This window comes from Chroicocephalus ridibundus, chromosome 7 (genome assembly GCF_963924245.1).
Source record: "Chroicocephalus ridibundus chromosome 7, bChrRid1.1, whole genome shotgun sequence".
NCBI lineage: Eukaryota > Metazoa > Chordata > Aves > Charadriiformes > Laridae > Chroicocephalus > Chroicocephalus ridibundus.
The window spans coordinates 32,868,057-32,886,126 of NC_086290.1; the positions used below are offsets into that span (position 1 = coordinate 32,868,057).

At 38.3% G+C, this 18,070-nt stretch overlaps 1 protein-coding gene across 4 annotated transcripts in view; it reads right to left on the minus strand.

Moving 5' to 3' along the window:
- SPATS2L (spermatogenesis associated serine rich 2 like) overlaps positions 1-18,070 on the minus strand; it is a 90,683-nt gene that overhangs the window by 35,758 nt on the left and 36,855 nt on the right. For 3 of the 4 annotated variants that reach the window (XM_063342444.1, XM_063342446.1, XM_063342445.1), the window contains exons 3-4: positions 13,598-13,659; positions 1,876-1,984 (exon numbers count right to left, since the gene is read on the minus strand). In XM_063342444.1, the coding sequence (XP_063198514.1) occupies positions 1,876-1,984; positions 13,598-13,636 (148 nt within the window). In that variant the 5' untranslated portion in view covers positions 13,637-13,659. Of the gene's footprint in view, positions 1-1,875; positions 1,985-11,824; positions 11,846-13,597; positions 13,660-18,070 lie in introns of those variants that run through there. The other variant, XM_063342447.1, reaches the window with a different exon arrangement.

The window sequence follows — 18,070 nt, forward strand, 5'->3', positions numbered from 1 at the left end:
CATCTACAAAGCAGCTAAACAGACCTTCTTATTATGCTTAATTAGGTAAACGCTAACATAACAAATAAAACATTTGAACCGTTATTTTATTTAACACAGATTTCACATAAAAAAGTAAATTAATTATAGACACACCACCTATACGCCGTTGCAGACATGATGCAAGATAGGAACTGACCTCAGGATACTAAATTTGCACATTTCTTGATTCAGCATGCAGCACCTCTGAGAGAAGCATTAAATGGAGGTGCTCAGCCTTTTCTCTCAGCATGACTGTCCCCATGTTTTCCATTGCAAGCAGTAATGCAACTGTGGTATTTCAATCTTAGAAAATGTTGTCATTTACATGAAAAGATACTCAAAGTGCTAGATTCATTCTATCCACAGTGGCAGCTGAATGGACACCTGTCATTTCTCACACTGTTTCCAGACAGTAACAAATATTGGCTGTTTTCAAATGCCCACTTGCAAAGACTTCTGATCTCAAGGCACAATAATCATAAACTGGTGAAATTCAAACAAAGATCATTTGAACTCAGATTACAACAGCTTGCGTTTCTTCAAGAATTTGTTGCGCTCTTGCAAGGCTTCCTTTTGTCCTGTTTCTTTCTCATAGCAGACCACAACACACGAAAGCACTTACTCTTTTGAGGAGCCATTAGAACCAACTCATAGACCACAAGCAAGCAAGGGTAACTTGAGACAAAATAAATTGAACGAAAGGAACTTGCTGAATAATCGTGGAGCAACCCTCCTCTACTTTCCCCAAGACACTTATTACAGGAAAACAAAATTACTGCTAATTAGATGCATCACATTTTCCTTTCTCTCTGTGTATGCACAAACAAACTCCGATTTCCATATATCTATCAGAATCTGACCATGCAGATGCCTGAATCAAGAGGTACCATACACATCTGATGGAAGAATTTCAACGCATTTATAAATGTCCAGTTTGCTTACATCTGCTTTTTGCATATTGGTAAGTAATTCCTAATACATGATGATGTTTTTTGGCTGACACATGTTAGTAAATTAATCCAAACTAAACCCAAAACTATTCTGAAGTAAAATAGATATGAAATAAGCAACTTGGTGAGATGGCAAACCAACACTATGACGCATTTTTTAAATATACAGGGCTTTTGAGACCACTGAACTTCTAGTATCTTTTAAGCAGACCCAAGCTACAAAGATTTTGAGAGGATTTCCTCATGGTATGCTATTATTCCTGCAAAGAGTTTCTTACAGACTTTGGTGAAAGTTCAGAATACTTGCCATTATATATTTATCAGAAAAGTGTTATTTAAATACAAGTGACCTTTCATTAGAGATGGTCCCATGATGCAAAATACAAACTCAGATCCAGATTTAGAATGGCTCGAACTTTCAATGGAGTCTTGGTTCAGCCATTATAAATGTCAAGGCTATTTGTGAAATTCAGATTGAGGTTTGAATGTCAACGTATGCGTCAAGTTCAGGGGTTTAGGGGCCTGGTTATCTGCTTCTCAACTATCCTAAATTCTTATTAGTTACTGTATCTTCAATAGCGAATCATGTTCTGATGTGTTTACTTTAAAGAGCATTAACTTTCATGCAGAATAAAGAAGGTCTGCAACAAGAACGGCACCAAAAAATGGCAAAGTCAGGTAGAACAGATAAACAGCCATGTCAAACTCATACTGTGAAGAAGCAAAGATGCAGACAGGAGGATCGATTATTAAAAAAAAAAAAGGGGGGGGGGGACACTTTAACTGTCACAATCATCTGAATTTCAACGGAACAACAGAAAATATTTTGAGTCACTAGAGAATGCATACTTTAGCATGCAATTGAATCCCTCATGCCTTAATGAAAAAGGTACACTGTACTCACCATCCATGAAAGCTTGAACAGCCTTGTCTACATTGTTATCAAACTGCTGTAACACCAGAACTATCTCATTATTGCTTTTGTTCGGAACAATTGATCGGATTGCATTGATCTGGAAAGAAAAGAAAGACAGACAATAACATATGGGCTTATCATACTCCTTTAGACAGCAAGGTACTCCCATGCCAATGCATGCTTATATAAATGCATGTTATACATGACACGCTTACAAGTATACAGCAACTTATCTGTACAAAGCAATACTCATCCTTTCCTTACCTGGGCCATGCAAATAATGAAAACTATTTCTTCAAGAGACCTAATCTTAAAACTGGTAGCCAGCAAGCCTGAAACCAAATCCTATCCTCATTCACAGAAGGAGAACTAGTTTAACTAAACTGAAAGAACTTGGCCTTATCCTTCTTTCCTCAGTGTTCTATTTGCTGCCATGTGACTTGACAAGACACATCACCTCTATGAACTTACAGCATACACAGCTACTTCAACAAGGCTGTTGCATGACCTTGCTACATCGAAGTTATGATTGGTGTTTTTTTGACATCTGGAAAACAGTCATATGCATGAAAACAGTCACAGGCTAAAAGAAGACAGTTTCATTTTTAAAAGCTCTAGTGGCTGCTCAGCATAATTTCAGTTTGCCATTCCATATATATATGTGACCAGGAAGCTTGCGTAACAAAATCCTGAACAAAGGACATGGGAAGCCAAATGCTTCCTTCAGGAAACTCTGCTGATTGATGAAGTGTTACACCCAGAGATGACTGTGGCATGCCATGCTTCAATTTCACAGCATTTGCTGTTGCTGTATTTTTTTCAGTATTCATTTATACCAAATGGGAGTTCAACCCACTATGTTTTAAATAAGATATTCTTACTGGAATCATGTTGATGATTTACTTTCTCATGCCCATGTAATATAGCTGAAAGTAAATAGTTGTGTGAAACTTAATATATTGTTTTAATGCTAGACAAGCTTTACTAGGTAATATTAAAATAAAAATACCTGGTTAAATGTAATTAGCAAAACTAACAAAAGCCTATGGTAGTGCTCTGAAAAAACAGGAGAATCAGGGCCAAAACCAGTCTAGTTGTTGCAAATCAGCTTTTTGAGCTTCTGTGTCAAGCTATACAGCACGTATTTACTATTAGAAACTTGCTATTGCACTGCAAATGTTTATCTGGCACCCTTCTTTGCTATCTTTCTGTGGGAATACTACCTTGATTAGGGTGTACTTTATTTACTGCATCACAATGTCGTCATGCTAATTTCTGATTGTGAAGCACTGGTGGCCTTTTTACTGTACTGTGAAATATAATTGTGAAAAAATAATACCTGAATACAGATCCGTTTAAGGTAACTAGGCTGGCTTACACGCTGAGAACATTCACACTACCTTGTCTTAGCTGTCCATTTAGATGCTGAGGTACAATTTTTCTAGATTCCCTTTATGGGGTCTCCATCAGTGAAGTGCTCACCTTCTGGTGTCTCAAGTGCTCAGACTTATGACCAAAAATTTTATTTTGCTGTAGTATGTTCACTCCATTCCTCAACCACTGTTTTTCCCTGTCCTATACACTAACATAAGCCATGACTCATTTCAGGTTCTGTTAATGCATGTTGACCGAGGGCTCTGATTCATGATGCCTGCTGGACTTAGCTTCAACACTGCAAAAGCTTGATACTTGCTTCAGCTAAATCCACACAGGATCAAACTTTCTGGAAGATGCTTTCTAGATGAGATCATCTTTTTCACTGTATAAGGAAGGCCAGTTTCTGACTTCAGCATACAACTTTAGCACATCTACTTAGTATGGTTTACTCTGCTTCTATCCCTCATCCTTTCCCACTTCTCTTTGCAACTTCACATTTGCCCACAACACATTTCAAGTAGCAAGTCTAGCCTGGGACAACTCAGGCCACAACCATAATTTAGAGGGCAGTAGAGTTATATTGCTCGTCTGCTTCTCAAGGACCCTCTCCAAAGGCCTATCTAATAATTTGTCTAATGTTTGTGCCCTAACGTTTGCCAGGCTTGCTCACAAGCTACGTCCCAACCTAACAGCTAGCTGCTTTGGAGTCTGAAGTAAACACAGGTAACTTTATGCTGGAAGTTCAGACAGGCAGTGCTGCCAACTGGACTGCTTGAACCAGAGGCTTGCCAGAAACTATCCAGAAAAATCTTTGTCTGCTCAAGCTTATCTCTTCAGGCGATGTGTACGGATGGGGAGGGAAGTAGCAAGTATAGCTCTCTGCACTGCAGGCATTCAAGTGATAACCACCCCAAATCAACAGGATGTGCAGAGAAAGCCCTGGAAAAAGAAGTTTTATTCATCTTCTGATTGTGGGCACAGGCATGCTCATTACTGATAAAGCTGCAACAAGAACAAGTATGAACTGAGCTGGCTCCATAACAATAAAAGCTGGCAAAGACACTAGGACAGAGCAGGCCACAAGCTGCAGTCCATTTTATGTTCAAGCCGGTAGTTGCCAAACATTTCCACCATGTGGATTACATCTTCATATTCCCACAAACCACCCCGCCTCTCACAATCATGTGGATCATCTCTCTGCCTACTCAGAATTGCATAATCTCCTTGTGGCAACTGCTTACAGGAAAAATAGTAAAAGGAAATACCTCGTGTATTCTAACCATCTTTAAATGTAAGCATGGGAATTTCATATGGCTTCTAGGTCCTTCTTTGCTATGAAAGGTCTGGGAACCTCAAGAAGCATCTGGAAACAGCAAAGGGAAGCCAAGACCACAGGATGGATCAGGCAACTCACCGCACACTGCAGTTTGGAAACTTCTTAAAGACATTAAGAAGAACATCTGTAGGGTGGAGAACACTGACACGTAAGAACTCAACCAGGCAGATTGTTTTAGACTACAGAATCTACAGAAGACTTTCTGTTTGCACTGTATGGTCTTTGTTAAGAAATTTTTGATTAAAGGAAAAAACAGAATTAAAAGATAAACGGTGATTCATCTGACTAGTGCTATGATTAAATACAAAAAGATTATGGAAACATTCTAGTTGTGGAGATAAACCCAATATACACAGGATGATGTTAAGAACACTTGTAACACTAGTAAGAACACTTGCCAATACAGAGAAACGAAATTAAGCATATGATCAACACTGTGGACAGAGTCCCATTTCAGTTGGACTATATAAAAATTCAATTCAGGGAACATGAATGTTCCCTAAACTGCTTAACAGTTCTACTGCCACAACCCAACAATATCCTTAGTTGACTGTTGTACAAAATATGTTTGTTTTACCTTTCCATTTAGAAAAATCAAAAAGTTAAGAAGCTTCATGAAAAAAAATCCTCAGGAAAAGAACATCAGCTTGCAAAGTCAACATCAGCTTTCCCATCCAGGACTTGGGAAATTCCAAATCAGAAGTTGCTTACAGTTTCTTAACCTGCTTCCCTTGTATATGTATGCTATAATGCTCAGGATACCTACAAGTCGTTAGTGTTTCTGCTTTTCATATTTCTGTAGTGAATTATGTGGGATAAGACAGATGAAAACTGAAATTTGCAACCAGTAGGATATGTCAATAATAAGAAAAAAATATATATACTGCTCTGTTCAGAAGCAACAAAAGCAGATATAAACCCAGAATTCCAACAGAGGAGAAATCCCCAAAGGTTTTGTTAAGAAAGAGAATATTTTGTCTTAAAAAATTTAAGTAACAAAATGGAATAATGTTACGATATTTTTTGTGGAATTTCAAAGACAGACCGACCTGTGTGCCAGACATCAGGTCTCCGACATATGTACTGCTTGACTGATGTTTTCATCCAGAATACACTGGAACTATTGTACGCAGGCAATGAAAAAGTCGGCGATTTCTGGACATCCAGAAATTACTGAAAAATGGCTACAAGTCTCAAATTGTGACCTGACAGTGTATCTGAGAGGAGGACAAGGCATGTTGAAGGAGAGAAGGCCATATGCCTTAGTCTAGAAAACGCAAATTTCAAGATCCTTCACATTCCACCTCTTAGTCCTTTCACCCTGGTTTCAAAAATATGCGTAGATTTCTATGTTTGAAGCTCAGGTCTGTCTCCACATGCAAAACGCTTCCCATACATTTCTGGAAAGGGACCAGCAATACAAACGAAAAAGCCAAAGGGAGGTGTAGACAACCTTCCTGAGAGCATATGCCTAACACAAATGGACTTGTACAGCTGAAAGTCATAATAGATGTATCAGACTGTGATGAACCGAGGCACAGCAAAGCTTCAGGAATGCTTATACAAATATAAGATGACAAGCGGGAGATATATTAAACAGCTGGATGTGAGCTGGATCTAGGCAGCCCAGGTATGCTGGCTCCTGTCTGGTTCACCTGCTAGCTCAGGTGATAAACCAGCCCTTTTGCCAGTACAGCTGTATACCTCAACTGCTTCCAAGTCTCCAGCTGCTTGAGAAAAGTCAGTCACTTCCCAATCTAGAAAACTATATAGAGCCCATTTTTATGAAAGGTGTGATAGGCAGGAGATAATTCCCAACTTTATCTCTCTAAACTTATAGTCCTCAAACTTACCAAGAACATCCATCTTCTCAACATGTAAGCAACAAATTACGGAACTGGAATAATATTGTACAACTTCTCATCAACAAATTCCTTTAAAAAAAAAATATTTAACATCCTAAAGGATAAAAAAAAAAAGTACCAGAGCCAAAGAATCTCCTAATATGCAGTGATACTGCATTAATACCTAACAGTCTGCAAGAGCAAACTCAATGCAGCCTACTTTATTAGATTTATTTCTGTGTATGTGGGAAAAAACATTTTTTTTCCCCTACTCACTGAAACCCGATCATAGGCAGAACAACATTACCAGACAGACTACAGGGAAGTCAACTATTTTAGCGATTTTGTGAATCATCCTGTCCTTACCCAGTGTAGATTCCCAGCAAAATTCTGTCATCATCTGGATGCTAGACAAGCATTCCAGGACATGAAGAGAATTCAGTAACATACCTTCTGAACCACAGATAACTACGCTGTTACTGTCAGCATTAGTTGAGAGGCTGTCACTGACGGTAATTAAATTCTTGGACTTTCCCTCCAGTAGCCTGACCGGAAAGCACATTTCTTTGTTTACTACTTGCTCAGAACTTCAGCTTACAAAAGCTACTTTAAAGCAATCACGGATCTAAAATATGAAGCTGTGATCTTGAAAACAACTGTGTACACTCACGAACATGGAAGGCAGAACCCACAGCCACCTCTATTTAAACCCATGATCCAGACACCTAACTTGCAAGCACGCATTTAATTACTGTGAACCTAGCTACTCTTTTGGATAAGGCTAAAGTAAGTTCAAAGTTTACAAGACTTTCAACCACTTTTCTGAGTTGAAGTTTTAAGCAGACACTTATCTGGAAATGCTTGCTCAAGCTCTGTTAAAATTTGAGCCAGGTTGCATCTCATCAGGATCAGAATTCCACAATCATGAGGTCATTTTCATCAGTCTCTTACACAAATTGCTGAGGACTGCCCAGAAGTGATATCAAAACTGAAAAAGGTTCCAAGTCCCCTCAGATAAGCTGTTTCTACCCGAACATAAAATCCCCAAAGTCTGATCAGATACACTTGACTATTTTTCTGAGGATTATTGTTATATAATATAGGTAATCTCACTTGGGGCAAATTTTTGGCTCACCTTAAAGAAATAAACAAATTCAGTAATGGGTTACTTATGAGGAGCATGGCACGCAGGAGAGGAGAACACTGAAATACTACCTTCCTGTGGTATCTTACTTAAAGTCCTCATGAACACCCAGCTCATGAGACTTTCCTGATAAATCAAGCTTAAAAAGAAATACAGCCCGCCTGAAAGTTGTGACAGCAGATTACCTACTCCGCACCCAGAACCAAGCTGACATTGCTGTGTATTCATCTGAGTCCTTTAGGTTCCCTGTCAAGTTTCAAATGGTTCCCAGGCAACTGTAACAACATGGAATCAATTGCTGCCTGTTTGCTGCTCTACTCCATCTGCTCCCCCTTGGCATCATCTCAAAGACGATGTTTCTGGTGAATAAGTAACATATCCGGGGTTCGGAGAATTTGTTTATATATTTCTGACATAGTGATAAATTAAGCTTCTTTGCTGAAAGCTCATGGCTGTTCTGAAACCTCTGAACACAGCTGCTCTAATCCCCTTGAAGTACGTTACTATTATTGTCACTTACTCAGAAATATTCTTACTTATGCCTGTTTAGGAACACCAATGCAGATCCACCTTCACTTTGTACTAAACATTAAGGTCAACAGACTTTCTCAAAGTTAGGAGCTAAATTAATTTAGAAGCATGGTTATCAACAAATACACAGAATTTTTACTATTTTATTTTTAATGCATATCAATAACAAATCTTCATGTACACATACACACCATATACACCCACTGCACCCGAGGACAGGTAGCACTGTAGGCCACGTTCAAGCAGATTACACCTCCAGTTGAGGCTGACCCAAATCCTGCACGAGGAGCAGGGAAGGATGGCTGTCTGCAGAACTCTGCTGGTTTCTATAATCTAGGAATTTATCGTTAGCAGATGTCCTGGCCGCATTAAGCAGGAAAATGCATTTTAAAATCACTTCATGGCAGAGCTTGTTAAGGTTTTGAAAACTCCTACACAAACATATTTCATAAACACAATTTGACTTTACTGCATTAAGAATGTATTTCCTACGTTGGAGACATTTTTCCAGAAGCTTTACTAACCGAGTTCATCACGACACACTGAACAAGTGTTGTTAACATTCCCTTTGAGCAAAATAACAGCTTTGATCAGGTCTGCACCTCTCTTTCCGTTACATGACCTGTTTATCACACTGATACCTTCAGATCATTTATCTCCAAAAAGCACAAAACTTGCTGCAGTAAACTACTTCAGGCAATCATTATGGATTTATGTTGCCCCTGTCCCTCAAATTTTTAAACTAATGAAGTGGAAAAACCAGACATTTCAGGAATTACGAAAGAACATACTAGTAAGTTTGGCTCAGTAAGAACTGTTCTGCTTGGAATGACGACAGCACTATTTAGAGACATAAATCTATAATATCCTTAACCCAAGTTAAATGGCTCATCAAGTGACACAAGTGCATTTTGATCAACTTCAATGGTCTTTGGTCTAAGTTCATCTACTTCAACACGTGGGCAAGGAACAGCTGCAAAGGTCAACTTTAAGGAGACCAATCATAGATTGGAAACATCTGCTTTTGTAACATATGATTTTAAATTCATATACTATTTCCATTTCTTCCACTATGAATACTACTCTTTCCTTGCACGCTGACTACGTTTATGAAAACCACTGTTATGGTGTAATGTAAACAAAACTGTGAAACCCCCCAAACCACATCTGAAAATGCAAAATTCCTTCTTGCAGTTCATGGAAGAAGCTTGCCCATCTGCTCCTACAGCTCTGACACTTGAAACGACAAATGAAAAAGCAAGCCTTTCAGAACTTCAGCAAAACTTCACTTCTAACTGAATCCCAAGAGGAGAATTTTCATCTGAATGAGTATTTTGCTAATTCCAGCTGGCACCAAATCTGACTTGTTCAAATATGCTTAGATGCAGAATTAAAAAAAAAAAAAAAAAAAAAAAAAAAGATAGGCCTAACAGCAAGTCCTGAGGTTTGAGCAATTCCCATTATTTCTTTGGATCAAAACCAGAATCATGTGCCAGAGCTGAATGGCTACCCTAGGGAGTGCCTGATCTTCACTCTCCTCTTGTTAAACTAAGAGGGTCTAATTGTTGCAGAAGACAATATATCGCTTGTATTCCTCACTCCAATTCGGAGGCCTTGTCATTCAGAATCTCAGCACCTCTTCTGGTGATGTACTAGGTTAATGCTTGAATACCTCCATTAATTTTAGGGACTTATTTTGGATTTAAACCAATGAGTTTGGCCCATATCCCTTAATCCAGTGAATTTGTGTGCATACGCTCTGAACTATGTATAACTCAGTCTTTGAAAATCCTGATACTAGAAAACAAGTCCACAATTATACTGTATTTTCAGGTACAGAGATGAGTGTAATCAGGGGAAGGAGGGAGTGTGGCATAGTGAAAGAAGACTATAGGAAGGGTCAGGGCATAGGGAATTATTCCAAGAAAGATCCTGATGGTAAGTTTCTTGTACTAGCTATGCAGGCATGTAATGACCCTTGCGGCTGCTGAAATGCTGAACTTCTGTTATTCCAGAAAAATCTGTGGGTTATACGCATGAAAATATGGTAATCAGAACAGTCCTGGCTCCCCACAACAGTATCACAGCTGCAGGAGCCTCTGCCAACTATGGAAACTTCCATTAGCCTTCCTGACATCGTAGGCCAACATTTATGTAAATCTCTCAGGGCGAAAAAAAAGAAAATATGTAAAATAGAATGTTTAACCTATTGACTTTAGGAACTATTTCAACTGAAATGCCAAGAATGAATTATACAAGTATCAGTACTACAGTAGCATTCTCTTATGACTCAAGTTAGGGGTAGGGTCTTACAGAGCCCGTGTGCAAGCACAATGCTCAAAATGTCTGCCTCAGCCCCACATCACCTGTAAAACAGTGGCAGAGGTCTTATTTACTTGATTAACAAGAAGCTGATCATGGAGAGAACATGCAGAAAGGCCACCATTTAAAAAAACAAAAAAACAAAACAAAAACCAAAACCCCACAAAACAAGACAAATACAAAACCAACACACAAACCAAACATGATGCCAAAACTTCATAGGCTCTGTACTACATTTTTGTCACAAAGAAACAATGCTCAATTTAAGGACAGACTTATGTTCTACTTTTGTAGATACTTATAAGTATTTGTGCAGGATGTACAGCTCCTTGGGCTTCATTCAGTTCTTCGCCGGATCAAAGCAGTGAGGTAGAAGAAAAGAACAACTGGGACGGAACTGTATTCTATTGTGTTCTTTTTAACAAGGCGTGCCTATATTTGTGTTGATGGCAATGGATTTGTGGAGCTCAGCAAAAATAATAAAATTTATAAATCTTGGTTTAGTTTCCCAAAAATACCTCCCCCAAAGGTGGATAAAAGTAAACATTAAACTCACTGCTTCAATGTTGTACAGCATGACCATGTTTTGCTCTGCAAGTTTTCTAAGTGAAAAAGGCATTTGGTTTGGACTCTCTTACCAGAACACTGGCACTAAATACTGATGGAAGATACAGGAATAAAGAGAGGAACTGTTGATTACAGAGTGTATTGATCCAATTGTTTTCCTGCCTTAAAACGTATATGTTCATAAACATTTGATTTTAGATACTCTAGGTGGATATTAAATTTGGAATAGCAGATATCTAGTGTGAATAGAAGTCCTGTTGCAGTTCTTCATTCTTAAACTAGCAACAGACAAACATATGATCTGCAAAACCTGCACTTATAAAACTGAATATATTAATAAAAAAATCCAAGCTACACAGTAAACAGGCAGAACTTCAATTGATTTACTGAGTTGCATTTTGAGAGTTACTGTAATTTACTTTCCAGCACTCTGGCACTAGGGGATAAGATCTGATGACATTACTTTCTATTGCAAAATCCATCATGCTACTCAATATTTAAACCCTGTGCTGTTATTAAGGACTACGGTAGATACTCATCACCAAGATTCATGTTGACATGCAAATCCTCAAGCACAATGAGTGATTCAGGAGGTAACAAGGAATATGAGGAAAAACTACTCAAAAAGCAGGCATCTGGTAAGGAATCAGGCAAGCGCATCAGGTAAAGAATTGTTCCCCATCAGGGGACAGAAAGCAAAAAGGTTCTACATCATTTCGAAAGCTAAGAAAGGGAGTAAGCAGCGAAAGATGCACATAACAGCCAGAACAGGAACTTATTCCCACCTGAACTACTTAGTATAAAATCATCACTTACTATGCTGTTTCCTCAGCAGCTTCACTCACATGTCGGTGGGCAGGTAACAGTTTGTAACTGTTCTTTCAGGAAACTTCATTAGCAATTGGAAACTTGAGGAAACCTAGTTTCAAGCTCAGTAGTTGTCATGATTCATCAAGTCTTTATAAACCAAAGGTGATCTTTAAGCCATTAACTACTAAGTCATGATCAGTTCTGAGAAATACATTACCTGACTGAAAAGTTCATTATTTGTGAAATCGGAAGCAAAACAGCAAGTTAACAAAAAATCTGACTACTGACCTCTAGTTAAAGGTGATTTCTTTCTCTGTCATGCTGTGGTACATTACATCTAAATTCTCTATCGCTTCTTGGGACTTTTCTGGATTGGAAGGCCACATTTACAGCATCTTGCACACATTCCTCAAGGCAAATGATTTTTCCCTTGTTATCAGTCCACCTAATTGTAAAACTGAAGTTCTGAATTGCAAAATTGAAGCTAGGCAAATCTTTTTCCGCTGAATAATTTTTTCCACCAGGTCAGTAAAAGAGTTAATCCAAGAAATCATACACAAATTTTTACTCTTTTCCTTTCCATTGTCAGGCTTAGAGAGAAGAGAATATTTCACATGCCTGCTGCCCTGCAGGATCTGTAATGTGTCACAGGCAGGTCTTATGATACAGCAGAAGATGACTATATTTCTCAGTTTCACATTGCCCTCACTGTTCTGTATTGCCTTGATACTTAATCAGTCTTGATCCTTTCTCCTTGTGCATCTTTCATTAAGTGAATAGGCCTAATAAACTTTTCACTGATACCTGGATAAACTTGGACTCGCTGACAGAATTGGATTCTGGTCTTCAACATTTATCACACTGCCTTAAAGTCTGTATTAGAGCACCCCATTTGGCTTAATAAAGCTGTAAACCAAGGAACCCAGTAGCCTTTTCTGAACTTCCTAAATGCAAAGCTCCATCTCTCTTCCCCAAAATGAAATAGAACAAAATCTGATTTTATAAAAGAGGATGATACAGGAGAATTCTCAAAATCTTGGCTTTTTTTAAAATCCAACCCTATCACATTATACTCCTACAGTCTTCCCACTTCTCTCTCTCCTTTTTTCCTATTCTTTGACAAATGTCCTGGTTTCCTATTTTTGTTGGTGGGGAGTATCTATGGGTTAGACTGTCTCTTCACAGTCTGCCTGCTGGGAGTCACAAAAGATCTCCTGACCTACCTCATATTTGTATACTAATTAGCTTTAGGTTCTTTACTGCTCCTGAATGGGTGGAAAGGCTCTAGCACTAGCCAGGGTATGGAAAGGACATGCTCAAGCACGTATAATAAAGTTAAAAGTGGAGGTACTTACATAGGAAAAAAAATCTACTCTTTTCAGGTCCTGTAATTTTAGGAATTGCCTTTAATTATTACAGGTGTGACATTTTTGGTCAGAAAAATTATTCTCTAAACAGTGTGTTTCTTCAAAGGGGGTATTTTGTACAGCAGTAACCATCACAAAGTCCTATTTTCCACAGCATTATCATGCACAGCAATCACAAAGGAATGAGAGAAGTCTATCTGACAAAACATTGCCTCTTTGCAGAAAAGTAAAAATGTTTCTCACCAACCAAGATTAATATACTAATCCTATCAATATCTGCCTGTGTATTTAACTTTATGCACAGAGTCAACGCATATTAAAGTTAAGTATATGAACAGTGTTTGAAGGAGCAGGAATGAAATATGTATGCAAATATCATTTTGGTTTGCATTGTAATGTTACTTGAACCTACCTTTTCCTTGATATTTACAGGAGAATTGATTTCTGCCATCTCTCTTCAGGTGAGAATACTGTCTGTGAAAGGAGGAAAAAGAAAAAACAAACAACTAAATATTTACTTGGAGGTTTTAATCCCAACCTGTCAAAGCTACACCTATAAAGACTAATGCTTCTAGGTAAGCAAACACAGAGAAACACGAGAACACTTAATGTCCTGCACAGCAGTGCTCAGTCTTGCCAAAAAGCAAAGCTAGTCCAAATTTCTTACTTTCCCCAGATTAGTTCTGCAAAAACATTTTTAAAATGCTTCATAGTTATGAATCTGGATACAAGGGGTATCATGCTTCTCCCAGCCATGTCTCTTGGACTCTATTCATTATTGATACCTTTGAGGCTTTAAAGAGGAGGAATACCTTAGATGAACTCAACAGCTCCTGTTTTCTCATTCACCAGCAACCTCAATTTTTGCCAGAAAATTTGCCTGAAGATCCCATCTATAAAAAGCAGCTAAATGTGCCAGGAGGTTAGGCTGACAAGTGCCGCCTGGCTGATTTGGTTTTTTTTCCAAAACTAATTCAGAGGATTTAGCCACACAGCTCCTATTGAAACTAACAGGAGCTGTATAGTTAAATCTCCAAGTCTGCTTTGAAAACTTGGGCACATGAATGGAATTTGCATGTGATAAAGAAACCCTGCAATATGCTTTCTATTTCCAGATATGTGGCTAAGTGAGAAATGCTGTACCACACGATGAAGAATTAATAAGGGAAAGGAGTCCAGTTCCTAATCCTGCTTCCACCAAAACCAACTGCCTTAGATCAGTAAGGAACAGGCTTGAATCTTTGCATTTTAAAATTAAGTCACACACAAAGAATTACAGCAAAGACTAAGTCAAAAAGGAATAAAAGCTTGGTTTGGTAACCAAATTTAACTCTATTGTACACTGGTAAGAAGGTACAGATGTACATAAATGAGAATGAAATCTTAGTTCTTTCCAAGTTTTTAAGTTGAAACACTTTCTCCTTTTCCCCATTTGAGCCCTTTTCTATGTGGACTGATATTAGAGTTCCCATAATTCTTCTAAATCTTCTAATGCACTTAAAACAATCCTCCCTTAACTCCTGCTTTGAAACACAGCACTTCAGTGGAGTTCAAACTCCAGAAACTAAGTGCTGTCCACTGATAGCATTTATATCTTGTTACTAGCTTTTGTATGCATCTGTTTTCTAATCAAAGAGATGAGATTCAAGAAAGCACATTTTCAAAAATAACATGGCTTAGTTTGTGGTAAATGGGGAAGAGATGATAGGATGAAGAAAAAGGAATTATTGTTTTGAGTTTTGGTCTGATGAAGAAGAGACATTGAGTTATGGAAACCCTCAAAAATAATGTGCCAGAGGAAAAAAAGTAACCCTTTCCACCACCCTTCACTGGAAAAAAATAAATGCTTGAAATGAGTAAGGTTCCTCCTCCCATTTCTATTTTACTGTATCATAAAGAGATACACTCTATTAAAAGTCACATACCTTATATGTGTCTTTAGTCAGTGGCTCAACCACTCTGTCAAGACACTGAGCTGAGTCTCACTATGTCTGGTAAAGCTTCTTCCTGGCAACTGGGCCACTCTGTCACTCTGAATGCCTTACTGTCTGCTGGTATTTCAGATCAGAAGGTTTCCCTGCCCCCCCTTAAATCAATGACGAAAGAGCTCAAATTAGTTTCTTTGTCAAACCCACCCAATGCCTATAAGCAGAGTTATAAAATGTCTGGACAGAGCAGGCAGGAGGATCACACAGAATATGAGCTTGGGGCAACTCCATTTCCAATATTTAGTGCGTTCCAACAATTAAACCAAAGTGTTGAGAAATTATTGTAGTCTGTAGTCCCTATGTAACTTTTTTTTTTTATGTACTTCTTGTCTTTTGCTGTCAGCTATTTCTCATCCCAAATGGGCACAGAACATAAGATATAGGTCATCAAATTTCCCATGCAGACTGGAAAACCTAGCTCTAAAATTACTCTAAGTCTTCATCTCCCGTACTGCTTTTCAGAAAAGCGTACCTTCTACCTACTGACATTGAAACCATGCTGGACTGATATTATTGTCTATATAATAGATAATCATATGTTAAGGAACAGTTATTTGACTAGTTTGCCCTTATATCTACTATCTAGCAGCTGTTTTAATGTTACAGACAACTGATGGATGCCTGCCCTCTGGCATACCAATTACAAGGTGTTGGATCAGATTAAGTGTATGTAACAACATCACCCAAAAAAATAGGAAAAAAACCTGTTCTTGAGGAACCACACAGCACAGAAACAAGTACAATAAGGATTATAGCTAATAAGCCCTTCTGGCCTTAAAAGTCTATTAATAATTAACAATAATGGGAAAAGATCTTTGTCACTGGAAAACTTCAGGTCCTGTTTTGCAGCACAAATTTTACTGATTTAGTACTAAAACTATACACTTTAAAACTTCATCTTGTATGAAGCAAATGAACACCAATAATCGTTCTTTGTGAAAGACCCAGACCTCTAAATTTATGTTGCTTCAAAGAGAGTAGCTAAATAATTCTTCATATTTAAATTCACTTTGCCGATTAAACCCTACAACAGCCCTTGGACAAATTTACTCTTTGTAGCAATACTCCCACTCAGTTTAAACCAGTCATAAAAACTTCATACAACACCTTGCCAGATTTGTCTTCTTTGCAGTACGCTCCAGGTATTACTGTGATTATAGTCTTTCACTGATAAATGTGGTGCTGATTCAGCTAGCTTGCAACTGCAAGCTCTTTCAAGAAGACTTGGCAAGCCACGCAAAACACACCCTCAATTTCTCTCTTTCTTCCTCTCTTTTTTTTTTTTTCTCCTTCCTTTTAAGATCAAAAACTAAGAGGACAACAGCTTTTACAAATGGACTCATTCCTCTACACTTCAGACTCTTGCTTAATATACATATTAAAGCTGTCAAAATTAAGATGCTAAAACTGAGTTGGAGCTATTTTTCATTCACCTTCTCCAAGGACAGATAATGAAATAACCTGCATAAAACACTTGCTCATTTATATAACTCAGCCCAGCACTGCTTGTTACATAAAATACAAATGACATATTATAAGGAAAATATTAGTGTTGCACTAATTTTTAAAAATATCCCTTTATGGCTAAAACTTAATAGCTAATCAATTTATATTTCTCATTGTAGTACAAACTGATTTATTGAATCAACTGGTATTTTTCCTCTGATGATATTTTAATCTCTCTATTAAACAATTACTGCATTTCTAATCTTGTGACAAAAGATTATAGCTTGTGAATAATTTTATGAACAAAATAGTCCCATTGAAGTTCAGAAGATTTAGCTCCAGGCTTGGATCTAAATTTGAGCTGCTACACTCTCATCCTGAACTCTTCAGAGAAGCTTCTTTCTGCCTGAGCTTTGGAACATCAGAATACGGCCCTCAACTGAACCCTAAAGCCAGGGGAGAACAGTGCTTTGCATGTCACTAACAGCATGCACACAAAACTCCACATTTGGAGAAAGAAACTTTTACAGAAGATTTTCTGCAGTGGCTAAGATTAAGCTAACACAAACACTAGATTTGTAATGCACAAAACATACTGTACACGAGAGGTTCTCAGCTGAATGTCAGCTTACATGCTTCATCTTTCTCCATATCCCTTGCTCGTATTTGTGCTCCTGAAATGTGACTGCATGCCATACCAGCAGGACTTCCATGAAAAAGGAATGAAAGAAAAAAATACTACAGAATCCCATATACAAATGGGTCATTAATTTCTGACAGCAATTTCCAAACGCATTACCTGGAATAGGCAATTACTCTCAGTTGCTTGTTACATCCTGACCTCAAATACTGATGGAAGGGTGATATTTCTATACCTATTACACACATCCAAATGAGACATTTTACTTGCCTTGTAAAATAAAACATTTCAATACAACGGAAGGAAAAAACGTAGTAGAGGCACTTCAAGGGAATGCTGCAGAGAAGACTGGATTAAGCTTGGCAGAGCCTTACTTCTCTCCCCTACCAAACGAAGCAATTCATATTACTCTACGCAGGTTTAAGCTAACGTGAAACTGAACCAAGGCAGCTAAGGTGCTGGTGCGTGCTCTGTCCTGATGACCTTATTGCAAGCAGCAATGTCCAGCAGGGTAGACAGTCTTTAACCACCGCAGCAAAATATGACAGAGGTCACCTTTCACAGCCTTAAATATGTGTCTTCTCACCCAGCCTTTACAGAAGTTTCCTTTCTGTCTTCAAGCAGCTCTGAAATCGCACTGCTGCTGTGTTCAACCTCCAAAGAACACCTGCCACCTTTCCACTAGTACCACCTTCAGAGGTGTTGGGCTCACAGACACGTTCCAGCTTGACAGGCCTTGGGGTAAAGCTGACAGACACTCCATCGTATACAACACTTAGCAGGGCTGGGATTGGTTACATCTCAAGCATCA